This window comes from Myotis davidii, unplaced genomic scaffold, assembly GCF_000327345.1.
Source record: "Myotis davidii unplaced genomic scaffold, ASM32734v1 scaffold449, whole genome shotgun sequence".
NCBI classification, from domain to species: domain Eukaryota; kingdom Metazoa; phylum Chordata; class Mammalia; order Chiroptera; family Vespertilionidae; genus Myotis; species Myotis davidii.
The window spans coordinates 957874-971595 of NW_006383007.1; the positions used below are offsets into that span (position 1 = coordinate 957874).

The following is a 13722-nucleotide window of genomic DNA, read 5'->3' on the forward strand; positions in this document are numbered from 1 at the left end:
CGCTGTGGTTTGATAGTCTGTTTGAGGCTGCTCTGCTTTTGTATCTATTTTTGTTCATAAAAAGCTCTATATTCTTATAAAATTTTAAAACGTATTTTTTTTTATTGATTTCAGAGAGGGAGAGGAGAGAGGATAGAAATGTCAATGATGAGAGAGAATCATTGATCAGCTGCCTCCTGCACGCCACCTACTGGGTATTGAACCATGACCTCCTAGTTCAGTGATGGCGAACCTATGACACGCATGTCAGAGGTGACTCGCGAACTCATTTTTTTTGGTTGATTTTTCTTTGTTAAATGGCATTTAAATATATAAAATAAATATCAAAAATATAAGTCTTTGTTTTACTATGGTTGTAAATATCAAAAAATTTCTATATGTGACACAGCACCAGAGTTAAGTTAGGGTTTTTCAAAATGCTGACACGCCGAGCTCAAAAGGTTTGCCATCACTGAATTAAGAGGTAGTCTTTTGGAAGTCTGTATATTGTATTAGACACCCCATGTGGAAAAATAGAGAAACTTTTAAAGCATAAATTTAGGGGAAATTTTCTGAAGTGTTGCAGTCTCAATGAATTTGAGTTTCCTCTCTTGCTAGTGTCAAAAGATGTGAGGAAATCTGGAAAGTTCTGTGATCTTGCCTTGAGGCTCTGAATAGCCAACTTAAAAAGGCTTCTGAGGCTAGAAATGAGAACTGATTAAAACCACCAGGTCACCACCTACCCATGCTCACATTTCTGCCCAGGACCTCAGCTAACTGTACAACATAGCTGTGAACATTTGCTCTTGAGAGTACACCCAACTATGCAATATTGACCTTCACTGTTGCTATGGTAGAGTGTGAAGTGCCTCCGTGTTCACATCAAGTACTCTGAAAGATGAGTGACTTCCAAGAAAACCTTTCAAGGAGATGTTGCCTATCTTCTAGTTATTCCCAAAAATATCCTTGAAGAAAGAGGAAATTGTTCATTAAGACATTCAATTGTTGTCCATGTAGAAACACAGAAAGCCAATTTTATTTCCTGCTAAGCAATTGAGAAGGAAAAAGGAAATGGTCTTTTCAGTCCTGATAGGATGAAACCCATAACATTCCCTAGATTCTATTTAACTCAAAATTTTATCATGTTGTACATTAAAGTGAGTCATTGGCTGTGCTAAGTAACTTCCATTCTCTCTGTTTTGCAGAATTTTCTTTATCATTGTATTAACATTATAAGAGAATTTTACCTGTTTCTAAAAAGGAAATCATTCTTAGAAACTCTAGAAGAAGCCTACAACTGTGTTTTCAGAAGAGGACTTTTATCTCTGACCCTGTTTTGTTCTTCACTAGATGCTTGTAATAAAAAACGAGACCTTGTGTGGCTCTTCTAGTAACAATAGAGTTTTATGCCCCATGCCTAACGGGCATTTCCCCACTGATATCTTGAGCTACTCTTGAAAAAAGAGATTATCAAAGAGGCATTAGGAGGAACGAGTACTGGGATTTTCCTGCAGTTTGAAATGGTGTTGCTTTGTCACAAAGAGAAAGAGACGTCCAATTAGCAGAGCAGGAGTCACCCTGATCCTTAACTACTGCAGTATTTATTTCTGCAAATGTGCATTCCTGTCTTCCCTCATATTTGCCTGATTAGGATGATTCTTCCCCCGACTCCGAGATCTGGATTCAATTAAGTTCTCTGCCCATGTACGGGACTCTTTTAAGAACCTCAGGACTTGAAGTGGAAGAAATCTCAGAGGTTGCCAATTTCACGATGGGAGATATCAACAACCAGAAAATTAGGTATGTAACCACTTTGTGTTACCTGACAGGATTTTTTAAATGGCATAAAGGGAGACACCTGCAATAATGTCAACATTAAAAATTTTTAATATAAAAAAGTTAACCTTGACTTCGGATGGTGAGCACACAGTACAATATACAGATGATGTATTATAGAACTGTACACTTGAAACCCATATAATTTTATTAGCCAATGTCACCCCAATAAATTCAATACTTCTTTTAAGATGTGGAACAAAATTTTTAAAAAGTTAATAACTAAACAGTAACTCCCTTGAAAGATGATATTGCTTCTGGACCCATTTTTTTGTTGTTGTTAATCCCCACTTTAAGATATTTTTCCATTGGATTTTAGAGAGAGTGAAAGGGAGGGAGAAAGAGACACACACGCACACATCAATGTGAGAGAGACATATTGATTAGTTGCCTCCGGCCCCTGCCCCGACCAGGGCTGGGGACCAAGCCTGCAACTGAGGTACATGCCCTTAACCAGAATCAAACCCAAGACCCTTTAGTTCATGGGCCGATGCTCTATCCACTGAGCCAAACCAGCGAGGGCCTGGCCCCATTTTTAAACAAAGATGCACTCATTTACTTGGCTTCTCAGTGTAGCTCATTCATTTGATTCTTCTTTTGGCCCCTGTAGGTACTCAGCCGTGTTTGAGACCGAGGGTCAGCTGGTTACGGATAGCTTCCATTTCTCTGTGTCTGACATGGACCACAACCGACTGGAAAATCAGATGTTTACCATCACGATCACTCCTGTCAAGAATCCACCTCCAGTCATTGCCTTTGCTGACCTGATAACGGTAAACAATTCTCAGATCAATAGACATCGAGTGCTACAGAGAGCTGGAATATGTGGGAATGTAAAATGAAGGATTTCTTTCTGATAAATTGGCTGCCAACTTCTTCCCGCAAGGTTTCCAGGCAATAGTATCAAGATATGCATTCTTTTCAATCATCAAAAAGTAAGAAAATAATTGTATGCAAAAAATCAAATCATTATATCGACATGGTGTAGTCAACAGATATTTATGTGCCAGACATAAATATGTATGTCTTCTAGCTGTGTATAGAAGAGGAAGCAAAATTAAAAATGGGATATATCTTTAAGGAGTCTATAATCTAATGTTTGCAGCAACTAAAACATGGGAATATGGAAATGTCCCCCTAAGTCACTCCTTAAATTAAGTTGATACTTATCTCTGTTTACACCGTGTTAACAGTTCCATGGAGTGGAAAATATATATTTTAATGATTTTTTAGAGAGGAAGGGAGAGGGGTAGAGAGTTAGAAACATCAATGAGAGAGATACATCGATCAGCTGCCTCCTGCACACCCCCCACTGGGGATGCACCTGCAACCAAGGTACATGCCCTTGACCGGAATCAAACCCTTCAGTCTGCAGGCCAACGCTCTATTCACTGAGCCAAACTGGTTAGGGGTCAACTTCCACATCTTTAAAATATGAATAATTCTAGAAAGTTGCTTTGATGATTAATAAAATAGCATTTTTTAAAAAAAAACAGTATAGTACTGGCATGGTGTAGGAATTCCATAAAAGTTAATTCACTTTCCTCATCCTGCTCTCTGTATGTACCATCATGCCAAAAACTCAGGAACTTTTCTGTTTTCTATTGAGCGACTCAAAACTGATCAAACTGAGCTGTTTCTAAATGATCCTGATGTTCCACCCATTTTCCCATTTCCACACCTTGGGGCAGCCATTTGGACTTTCCCCATTCCCAGAGCCAGGGTCACATCCAGCAGGCTAGCAAAACACACCAGACTGGGCTTGCAGCGTGAGCGTGCAAAGCAGGGCCCCAAAGGAGAAAGTTAGTGTGAGCAACTGCTTTGACTTCCTCTGATTTATTGTCCTCATTGACATTAAGATCAGCACTAGCTTTGAGACATCTTGAGCCTGGCAAATATGTACTGTAAAGGAATAAACAGGACTTTCTTTCTGCGTGGGAACACGTGTAGGACAGTCCCCCGGACAGTGTCCGGGGAGGACTGGATGATCACTCTCTAGCTGTGGGCTTTTGAATGTTGATATGGGAGGAAGGCAGCGTCCTGTGTGCAGGTGTGCAAGGTGGGTGATTGGAGTGGGCCAGAGCCGCTTTATAACCAGATCCATCATAGAAGGAAGCACGGCTTTGAAGGGTCACACTCGAGTCATTCTGTCTGAGTGTCACTTTGTGAGGTGCTGAGAGATTGCCTGGCCTCAGCAGTGTGCACATTCCTCATCTCGTCTGTGGAGGATCTGCCTCCTCAAAGAAGTGAAATTGGTGCCAGAAGGTCACCCCAGGCGGCACTTTGCAATTCAGTTCTTTTTACCGCAGTGCAGTTGCCTGCATCCGCCCAAGGACTCTCTCTGCAATCTTTTCTTTCTCAGGTTGACGAGGGAGGGAGAACTCCACTCTCATTTCACCATTTCTTTGCTGCTGAAGATCAGGACAACCTCCAGGGCGATACCGTCATTAGACTAAGTGCTCTGCCCAAGTACGGCTGCATTGAGAACACAGGAACAGGTACCGCGGGAGCTTTGCTGTAGAATTGAAAGAAGGGGGGGTGGAGGGGTAACCACCTCTGATTAAACCTGGACATGGGCAACTAAAGAGGAATGGAACCATTTCAAAGAAATGGAAGGAAGGAAGTTTTCATCCACTCATCAGAAATTTACTGAGCATTTTCTGTGGGCCGGGCACTTTTTAAGCACTAGGGACATATCAATAAACAAAACAGCCAGAAACCACTACCTTCATGGTGCCTTAGATCCTGGGAGAAAAGAGGAGGAGTCAAATAAGAAACTTAACAAATGAGAAAATCGTGTAAGATGTTAGGAGGTACATCAGCGCTATAGGAGGAAAATAGATCAGGGTCCTAGCAGTAGGGGTAGAGGGCCTTGTGGATTACACTCAGAATTGAGTGTCAAGGAAATGAAATTTCTGCCCTTTTATTGTGAGGCAGCAGCCGTTTAGAAGAACCATAGTTTATGTCTCGACTCCTTCTAAAGATATGACATGAATTAAAATGTGTGCGTGGCGATCTGTGACCCTCCTCAGCCTCCCTCCCCGCCACCATCTGGTTGGATCCACCACCCTTGGTGGTTATCACAGAGGAGAAGTGAGATGTGTACCATGCACAGGCCCCCTGAGACCGCAGTGACTGGCAGCTGAGACAGCCCCTGTCAGGTTACAGTGAGATTCCTGAGTGCCAGCACTTGGCTCTAATTGGCATGCAGCTAGCGGCTCCCGCAGAGAGGGCATTGACTGAAGGTGTCTGCGGCCAGCATGGTGCCTGAGATTTGAGGCTGGGTACAGGAAACTGATTTTGCAGTGACCATGCGCTCCTATAGAAAACCTTGGGTCCTTTCCCCATCTTTCAGTGTGTGCACTTCACTTTGTTTATCACTGAATTTGATTTATCTCCACAAATGCTTATGTTTGACACAATGGATGTAAAGATGAATAGGACACAGCCTCTGCCCTGAGTGGGAGACAGATAGGACGACTGATACATATACGACTCAACACATAAAATGCCAGTACAGGGAAGGGAGCAAAGCACTGAGAAAGTACATAGAACAAAACAGTTACCTGTGCCTGGGGTGGGGGTGGCGGGGAGGAACAAGGCTACGGGAGTGACGTTTGAGTTGGAACTTGAAGGGTTAGTGGGAGTTGCTGTGGGAAGAGGGAAAATGGCATTTCTCGCAGAGGGAAGAGCATGGACAAAGGGTGGGAAGCAGCCAAGGATGGTTGCCTCTGGCCTTCTCTTCTCTTTAGATGGTTTCTTATTAAGCCTTCCTGCCATGGTTTTATGTTAACCTGGAGTGTTTCATTGGCCCAGAAGTCGAATTTCTGGCAAGCCTCAGTCTCTCTAAAGATGGTTCTTAATGTCCATAGACTCACAGGGAGGGCTTGTGAAAGCACAGCTTCCTGGGCAGCCACGAGAGGTCCTGCTGGAGGAAGCTGGTGAGGCTTGTGTATTCACATTTCTCGCTGGCTCACAGGTGATGCCACTGATGCTGGGCCAAGGGCCACACCTGGAAAACTGCTGCTCTATGTTAGTGTGAAGCTGGAAATAAGGAAGAGATGGTCCGGGGGCGAATTACTGTCCCAAGGCACAACATTTAAGGACTCTTCCCTTTGCTCTATGTGTATTAAGAACTGACTCTGTCTTATGCATATGAAACTAGCTAACTAGGTTTAGAATGCAGCTGATCAGAAGAATGTCTATATAAAAACATTAGAAGGAACAGCTTAAACTTCTTACCAGCAAGACCAGAAGGAACAGAATAATTATATTGTTAAATATAAACTCTAACAGCCTGGAGTCTACATTCCTTCAGCACAACCAGGACAGGATCCACCTTGATTACCTCTAGGCACCACTGTGCTCCAGGGCAATGCAGGAATAGATGTTCATGGTGATAGCCTGCCTGCACTGACAGCTCGTTAATTTGCATACAGTCTATTTGTTTTAAGAAGGAAAGGAAGCACAGAAGAACAATTTCTGTGGAAAAAAAAATAAAAGGTGTAGTTTTAAAAATCAGAAGGGTTGATGCTGAGAGCTTCAGTGACAGATTCACTTGTTGAGTGGCTTGTTTTCCAGTGACAGAAAATAAATCATTATTCTGTTAGCATATATTTATAGGCATTATTTACTTTATTCAGACTATGTCTGACCTAAATAATGAAGCCACATTTATCACATTACTGGTAATCAGTGAGAAGAGACAATAAGAACTGGAAGGACGTATGGCCATTTCTTCTGGAAACCCTAAACTGTGCGTCCTGGGGATTAGACTCCTCTATGCTTCTGGTGACAAGAGCTATCGGATTTGAGGGGTAAATTTAAGAAAATTTACGTCATTGAAGAAAAAAAATATTTGTCTTGAGTTCTTAATTCAAACAAATGATAAATAAAACTTTTTAATTCCTAGTCTTTCTGTTGGGAGGTCAAAAATGACACTGTCTACAATTCAGAAAATCAGTGGCCTTTTAATATATGGCCTGGCCTTTGCAAAGGGCTATGAAAGAAGGAAAGAGAAGGCCTTGCTGCTTTCAGATCTTCTGTCTCTACTTTCCTTTGTTGATATGTCTAGGGAATGTTTGAAGACACAGGGGTTTCCTTTTTTTGTTTGTTTTTTAGAAGAAAATGTGATAACAATTTGAAATCAATCAGAAGGACTCAGAAAAGTAAGAGGCAAGTCATCCATCATGTAGACAGTGCTTACTCTTCCCCTGGGTCTTTTACAGACTGTGGGGTTGGGATGAAAGGAAGAGTTAGCTAGGGCCAGCACTTCCTATGGAGCTCTGGATGGTCCTCGAGCATCTCAGGACCTGAATGGCACCTGGACTCTGGATGGTCCTTTGAGCATCACAGCAGCCCTGGTGGACCATCCCAAAGACTGGACTCTGATCCATACTGAGGTTTCCTTAAGGAACTGAGAGGCCAAATGAAAACATGCTTAAGGAGCTGTTTCTTACATATATAGGTATATAGTCAACCTTTCCTTACGTAGAGAGAGTTCCTCATGCAGGATATGCCAAATAGAGTGGTCTTAAAATGGATTAAAGCTTAAGGTAGAACATTTGCTATTGTGTCATTACTTGCCCCAGCATTTATTTTATCAAAGATTTCTAACAAAACAGCCATGGATTCTGTGCTATATAAAATAGTGACATTCTGAGTGCTTTCATGCATATTACTGTATTTGATTCCCTGTGGGAATTGCAGGGCAGCTGTATCCACTTATAGATGAGAAATAGTGGGGAAATAGTAATCCAACCCCAAGTCTTCCAGTTTCTGGTCTTGTGCTCCTTCCATACCCCAGCCTTTATCCTCACAAATGCCTTCATCTTTTGCTGATAATGCTGTCATGTTTTCCAGTTCAGCCTGGGAATCAGGGATTGGTGGAGCAAGGTAAAAATTCTCTCTTGTTGATGCAGGTGATCGTTTTGGCCCTGGAACTACTAGTGACCCAGAGGCATCCTTCCCAATTCAAGACATTCTGGAAAACTACATTTACTACTTTCAGAGTGTTCATGAAAGCATTGAGCCCACTCATGATATCTTTAGTTTTTATGTAAGTAATGGAAATAGTCATTCGGAAATCCACAGCATCAATATCACCATCGAGGTAAGGACTTTGGAGAAGTTGGGCCTTTGACCATAATATCCCACCGTGAAATAGCTTTATATAAACTGAAAAGCAAGGGAGATTGAATTTGACCTTCAGTTTTTAGAGGTTAATTTGAAAAAATAACCCTAACCTACTGAAATTTATAGAATTAAGGCTGGCATTTGGGGATGGTCTGACCTAGAAATCTAAACTTCCATTTCAGGGTAAAATCTATTCGTTCTGTGTGAAAACAGTTTGTGGGGGTCAGACAGAAAAACCTTGCTAATCTCATATTTAGATGAAAACTAACATATGCCAATTTCCCCCTGAAATTGTTCTATGTGCATATTTTCTTTCTCTTAAGTTTTTAATGCATTTATTCATTAAATTATAGCATCAAAGAACTATGTTCCTTGATACTGCATTGATTTTCACTGGAGCACTACATAGGCTTGCTCTATCAGGGAGAGAGAGAAAGAAAAAGATAAAAACTCAGAATGGTGTACCCTCTACAATGAGCAAATAAAACAGTTGATACCCTTAGTACCCTTCAGGGACAGTGATGTGGGTGGCGCTGGCATAAGAGCAAGGAGACAACTTTAAAAACCCACACTTTCAAATGTGGTGCCCTCCTACAGACACTATGATATGCTTAGGGTTTTCTAAGACAGTTCTGATTTCAAATAATGTGTCCTTTTATCCCCCAGATCTACTTGTACTTGCCTAACCACATGTCCATTTTTTTCTTGGTCTGGAAAATATGATCATTGTACATATGGAAAAGATCTGAGAAGATTTGTGTAGAATGTCCTCCTGTTTCTGTTTCTTTTCAAGGGGACATTTTGTTTGTGTGACTTGCTCTTCTTGGAAACCAGCCATTTTGATTGGGAATTAAACATAGTGACACATTAAATGCTATTTTGGTAGTGAAAGTTGGTGCACCAATATTACTTCCTCTGAATAATGTGCATTTTCCCTTCTTAAACCGGCACCTGTATGAGACCTAATGTTCTGTGCTTTAATCAGAGGAAGAATGACGAGCCTCCCAGGATGACTTTGCAGCCCCTGCACGTGCAGCTGAGCTCGGGAGTGGTGATAAGCAATTTTTCTTTGAGCTTGCAAGACCTGGACACCCCAGATAATGAGCTGATTTTTGTATTGACAAAAAAGCCTGACCACGGTAGGACGCAACTGCTGTATAAAGTTCCTTAATTGAGGTGCCCTATGGGTTATTAGAATGAACACATAGATTCCAGCGCATTGTTTCTCTGCCTTGCCTGTATATCATTCATTCTTTGCATCTAAATACAAATCAACATCACAGCTAGCTGACAGCTAACTGATATTCTTTGGACTCACAGAAGATACCAGTTGCTCTAAAAGCCTGAATCCTAGGTAATTGGTGTTTCTGAAATTCAATTTCAGCTGTTTTCTCACTTTTCTATGTAACCTCAGACAAAACAGGTTTCAGAAGCTGCATATTCTCTTCTCAGAGAAAGCATCATTGCTTGGCAATCTGGGGCCATCTTATGCAAGGAACAGCCTTGCTATTAATTGCAAAAGGTGTTCATTTCAGGTTAGAGGCATCGTAGATGTCTTTATGAACTTTTGCACACACAAAAAGTCACTTTTCCTGATTAAACCAGAGGTTTAAGTCGGGGTCTTCTACCTAATTCTTTCCTAAGTGTCATCCCCCTGTATTAGCTAACGCTGGAATTTTCATCTCCCAAGGGTCCATCCTAACATCCGTTGGTCTCTTAAAGATGAAACTGTTGTTGTTGATGGAGGGTTAATTGAAGAGGCTGTTGGTTGCTGCATTTTATCTTGCCTTCATTCACTTTTACTTTCTTTAATGAAGCATGTTAACTGTTTCATTGTGGTACACATGACCCACGAAAACAGCAAATTATGTCTCAACCCAAAGATGCTTGGCGTCTTTCTGAATTTAAAAGGAATTCAAAACACATCCTTATCTCCTATCCCAGATGCCCTGGAAGGAAGGCAGAGAGTGAGGAGTGCTATTTTCACTTTGCATAAGGGGAAAATAAGGTTTAGATAATGAAATGAGTTTGAATTCATGGAGTGGGATTTGATTTCTAAGCCATTAGATTACCACATCCATTTGTGTCTCCTTAAGAGATTTTAAGGAAAAGTGGGGCTTTATCTTTTTTATTTGTAGAAGAGGCCACAGGGAAGCATCCTGTGCTTATTTATAAGATGCTAAGTTTTTGGTCACTTATGTATGTGTCACCAAGAGCCCCTGAGGTAATTGACATTCTTCCAGGGTCATACTGGTTGGCACAATCAGGCAGTGTTTTGGTGCCATATATATTCTTACCTTTGCCTCTTTGTTCTTCTTCCTTCCTCAGGTCACCTACGCCAGAGGCAGACTGCTTCTGAGCTTCTGGAGAATGGGAGGATTTTAGACCAGGGCTCCTCCTTCACCTACCAGGACATCCTGGGCGGACTGGTGGGGTACACGCCTGGTGGGCCCGGTGTGCAGGTGGATGAGTTCTGGTTCTCTCTCTCTGATGGACTCCACATGGACACTGGGAGGATGGAGATATACATTGAGCTGCCTACGGGTGACGCCCCCCACTTGGCTGTTAACCGAGGCCTGCAGCTCTCAGCAGGTACCAGAGGGATGGAAGAGAGGGGTATGGCTCTTTGTCAGAGTGCAAGTCTTCCTTCCACGTTAGCTCTGTAGGAGGTTATGAGCTAAGGGTTCAGAACTCAGGGAGACTGGAGTTGGGGAGAACTGTTGCTTTAGGGACGCTGAAAGTTGTGACAAATGTGAACCTCTGAAGTTCTTTGGGCCAGAAGCCTTTTCAGAATTTGAGAAAAGATTGAGAAGAGTTTATAGTATTTCTAAGGGCGACCATTGCCACTGCCCAACCATCCTACATAGAAACAACAAAAGAAATCCAGTAGGATTTTCAACATGCTTATTTAAAAAAAAAAAATTGGCATGGTGGGGCAATTGGGAAGCTGTCATTCACTAAAAAGATTGTGCAAATAATTGAGGCTCATTTGCTATGGTAATTTTTATACATACAATGTTGTGTATGCATATATAAGCAACCCTGAAGAGCCTGTGACACCTGTCGGTCTTAGAGCCAGTTTGCATTAGCATGTTAATTAGGGAGTGGACCTTTTACCCTCAGAGGAGCTACATTCCACTGGAGTTCTGTTAGTCTCTTCTTAGTTTCCCATGTATTCTGTAGTAAAAATAATATAACGGTACTTGAAAATTTGGAGAGCTGGCCAGTGTTGCTCAGTGATTGAGTGTCAACCCATGAAACAAGAGGTCACTGGTTCGATTCCTAGTCAGGGCACATGCCTGGGTTGTGAACTCCATCCACAGTAGGAGGAATGCAGGAAACAGCCGATTGATGATGTTTCTCTCTCTTCGATGTTTCTATCTCTCTATCCCTCTCCCTTCTTCTCTTTCTAGAAATAATTTTTTAAAAAAACAGCACATTTTAAGAAATAAAATTTGGAGATTCCCAAAGGTCCCAAGTATTAGTTCTGGGATTTAACTTTGCCCTATTTACAAGCAATTTAGTTAGCCTGCTTCTGTTTCATGGGTGCTAGTGGAAGACACAGGATTCCTGGGTCTGAAACAGAGTGCTCTGTTACTCACAGCACAACAGGCAGCATTGCCATCGGAAGTTTGCTTTGGTTCTCTCTGCCCTCCACGTCTTGTGATGGTGCAGAGGGCCCAGATGGACACCTTCGCGCGCAGTGGGATGCATTTCAGTAGAGGAGCACTGAGCAATATGCAAGCCTGATCATTGTCCCAGGAAAGGCATCACCTCATCCCTGAGAATGGCCTGGGTAACGAGTGGTAAGGCCTTGCATTCTCTGCATTCCCCAGCAGGAAATGCAGGGGCACCCAGGGCCCATGGTGGACTGTTTCTCCAACACCTGGGTGACTAGGATCTACTTTACCAGAATTTACTATTTGTAATATGAGAAATCGGCTGAACAGAAAAGCAAGGACGAGGCCCTCAGAAAAGGTGTTTGCCAGGAGCCAGTGCCCTGCCTTCATCCCCAACAGCTGTGCAGCCTCACAGGGCCCAGCGCTCGGCTCCCCCTGCTCTGTCACTTCATCCTATCTTCTGTCTTGAGGAGCAATGCTTTTGACTATTTGGTCTGAAATGGCAACCCGATATGTTTGTGAGTTTATGATTTGGTGATCCTCAAGGCAGTAAATAAATTAGGTCCAAGCAGGTTTTATTATAGGGTTAACTATAGAACCCTATAACAAACATAGAGAATGAGAATGGATCAGGAGAGAAAGGGGGCTCAGACTTACACTCAATGGCTGATAGCAAATTGGGAGGTTGGGAAATTAACATTTATTGAGATGGAAACAGGAGGGCAAGCACATTCTACTTGCCTAGACCCAGAGCCGTCTCCTGAAATCATTTGACGTCCTAGTCAAAGGCAATGATGGGGAATGACCTGCGTCTCCTGTTCTCGCCCAGGGTCTGCAGCACGCATCACAGAACAGCACTTGAAAGTGACAGACACTGACTCAGATGAAAGTCAGGTGATGTTCATTGTGAAGGAAGATCCTGGTGCTGGGCGCCTGCAGACAGTGAAGCACGGCAGCCTGGAGCAAATCTCCGTCAAAGGCCCCGTCCGGAGTTTCACGCAGGCTGACATCAGCCAAGGTCAGCCAGGGGTCCTCAGCCTACCCAGGCTTCCTCAGACTCCACCCACAGTAGCGAGTGGGAGTTAAATGCCTGGTAGCCTATGGCGGGCAACTGTACACTCTTTGTTTTGAATAAGAACTGAGTTATAGCTCCATTTATTCTTTCTTGACTCCTCAATTTTTTTAAAAAAACTATCATTCTTGGCTAAAATGTGTTCATCCTTTGACATAGCATTGATGAAATTTGGGGCTGTTGTGGAGGGGGAAGATCATTTGACTTGCTGTAGTGCTAAAAAGTGTATGTGAGAGAGGGAAAGGAAAAAGAAGTGAATTGGGATGGATTTTGGGTGAAAATTATGCCTGCCTTAGGTGAACAATTTATATCTCTTTTCAGCTCCCTGAAGAGCACAAGTTAATGAACTAAGCAAAATGGAAGGGCATAAATCGAGGTGCCTAGGGGAGATTACATAGCTCATCCCTCCTCCAGGAAATGCTGATGTCATGTAAAAGCATAAATGTTAAATGCTACGCAGTTACTGCACAGTGCTTTCAGGGGTAAAAAAAAAAAAGGGAGGGGTGTTACATATTGTGGGGGAAAGTAATCCAACATCTTGTGGTGATGTGCAATTCCATTTCGAGGTGGAAATATGCCCCCAAGGAGCATAAAATAAGGGTCCTGTCCGTGTACTCACACGTAAAAGTGGTAGCAGCCTAATTCTCATTGGATCTGTCTGTACTTTAATAAAGGGGGCAGAATAAGCAAAGGGATAGTCATTCCTTAATTACTCCTTGCATCAGTGTCTCTTTAAAAATGAGACGAGGCCCCTCTTCCCAGAGATCTGGTTATAGTTGCATTGCTGGGTACTTAGAAGTGAAGTTGCAGGTTCACAACAGACTTCTGGGTAGAGTTTATTTGTTTTGTTTATCTATTTACTTGTTGGTTGGTTATATTTCGTGTTGTTCCAAAAATGATGTAAGGCTGTATTGGGAAGTGGAAGTGATGCTTTCTAGGAGAATGTGGGCTGAGCGCTGCGGCCTCTTCTCCCGTGACATGGGTATATACAGGGTCACACCAGTGACGTGGGTGTGGTCAGCGCACATTTTCCACATGGGCAGTTTTGCTGATCGAGTTATGCATGAGACTTCCTCAGAC

The 13722-nt window shown here is 42.5% G+C and overlaps 1 protein-coding gene across 1 annotated transcript in view; it reads left to right on the forward strand.

The window, feature by feature from the left end:
• FRAS1 (Fraser extracellular matrix complex subunit 1) overlaps positions 1–13722 on the forward strand; it is a 479756-nt gene that overhangs the window by 384371 nt on the left and 81663 nt on the right. The window contains exons 39-45 of the mRNA XM_006778222.2: positions 1631–1779; positions 2426–2588; positions 4178–4313; positions 7737–7927; positions 8936–9089; positions 10279–10542; positions 12400–12588. Coding sequence (XP_006778285.1) covers positions 1631–1779; positions 2426–2588; positions 4178–4313; positions 7737–7927; positions 8936–9089; positions 10279–10542; positions 12400–12588 — 1246 coding nt within the window. The remainder of the gene's footprint in view (positions 1–1630; positions 1780–2425; positions 2589–4177; positions 4314–7736; positions 7928–8935; positions 9090–10278; positions 10543–12399; positions 12589–13722) is intronic.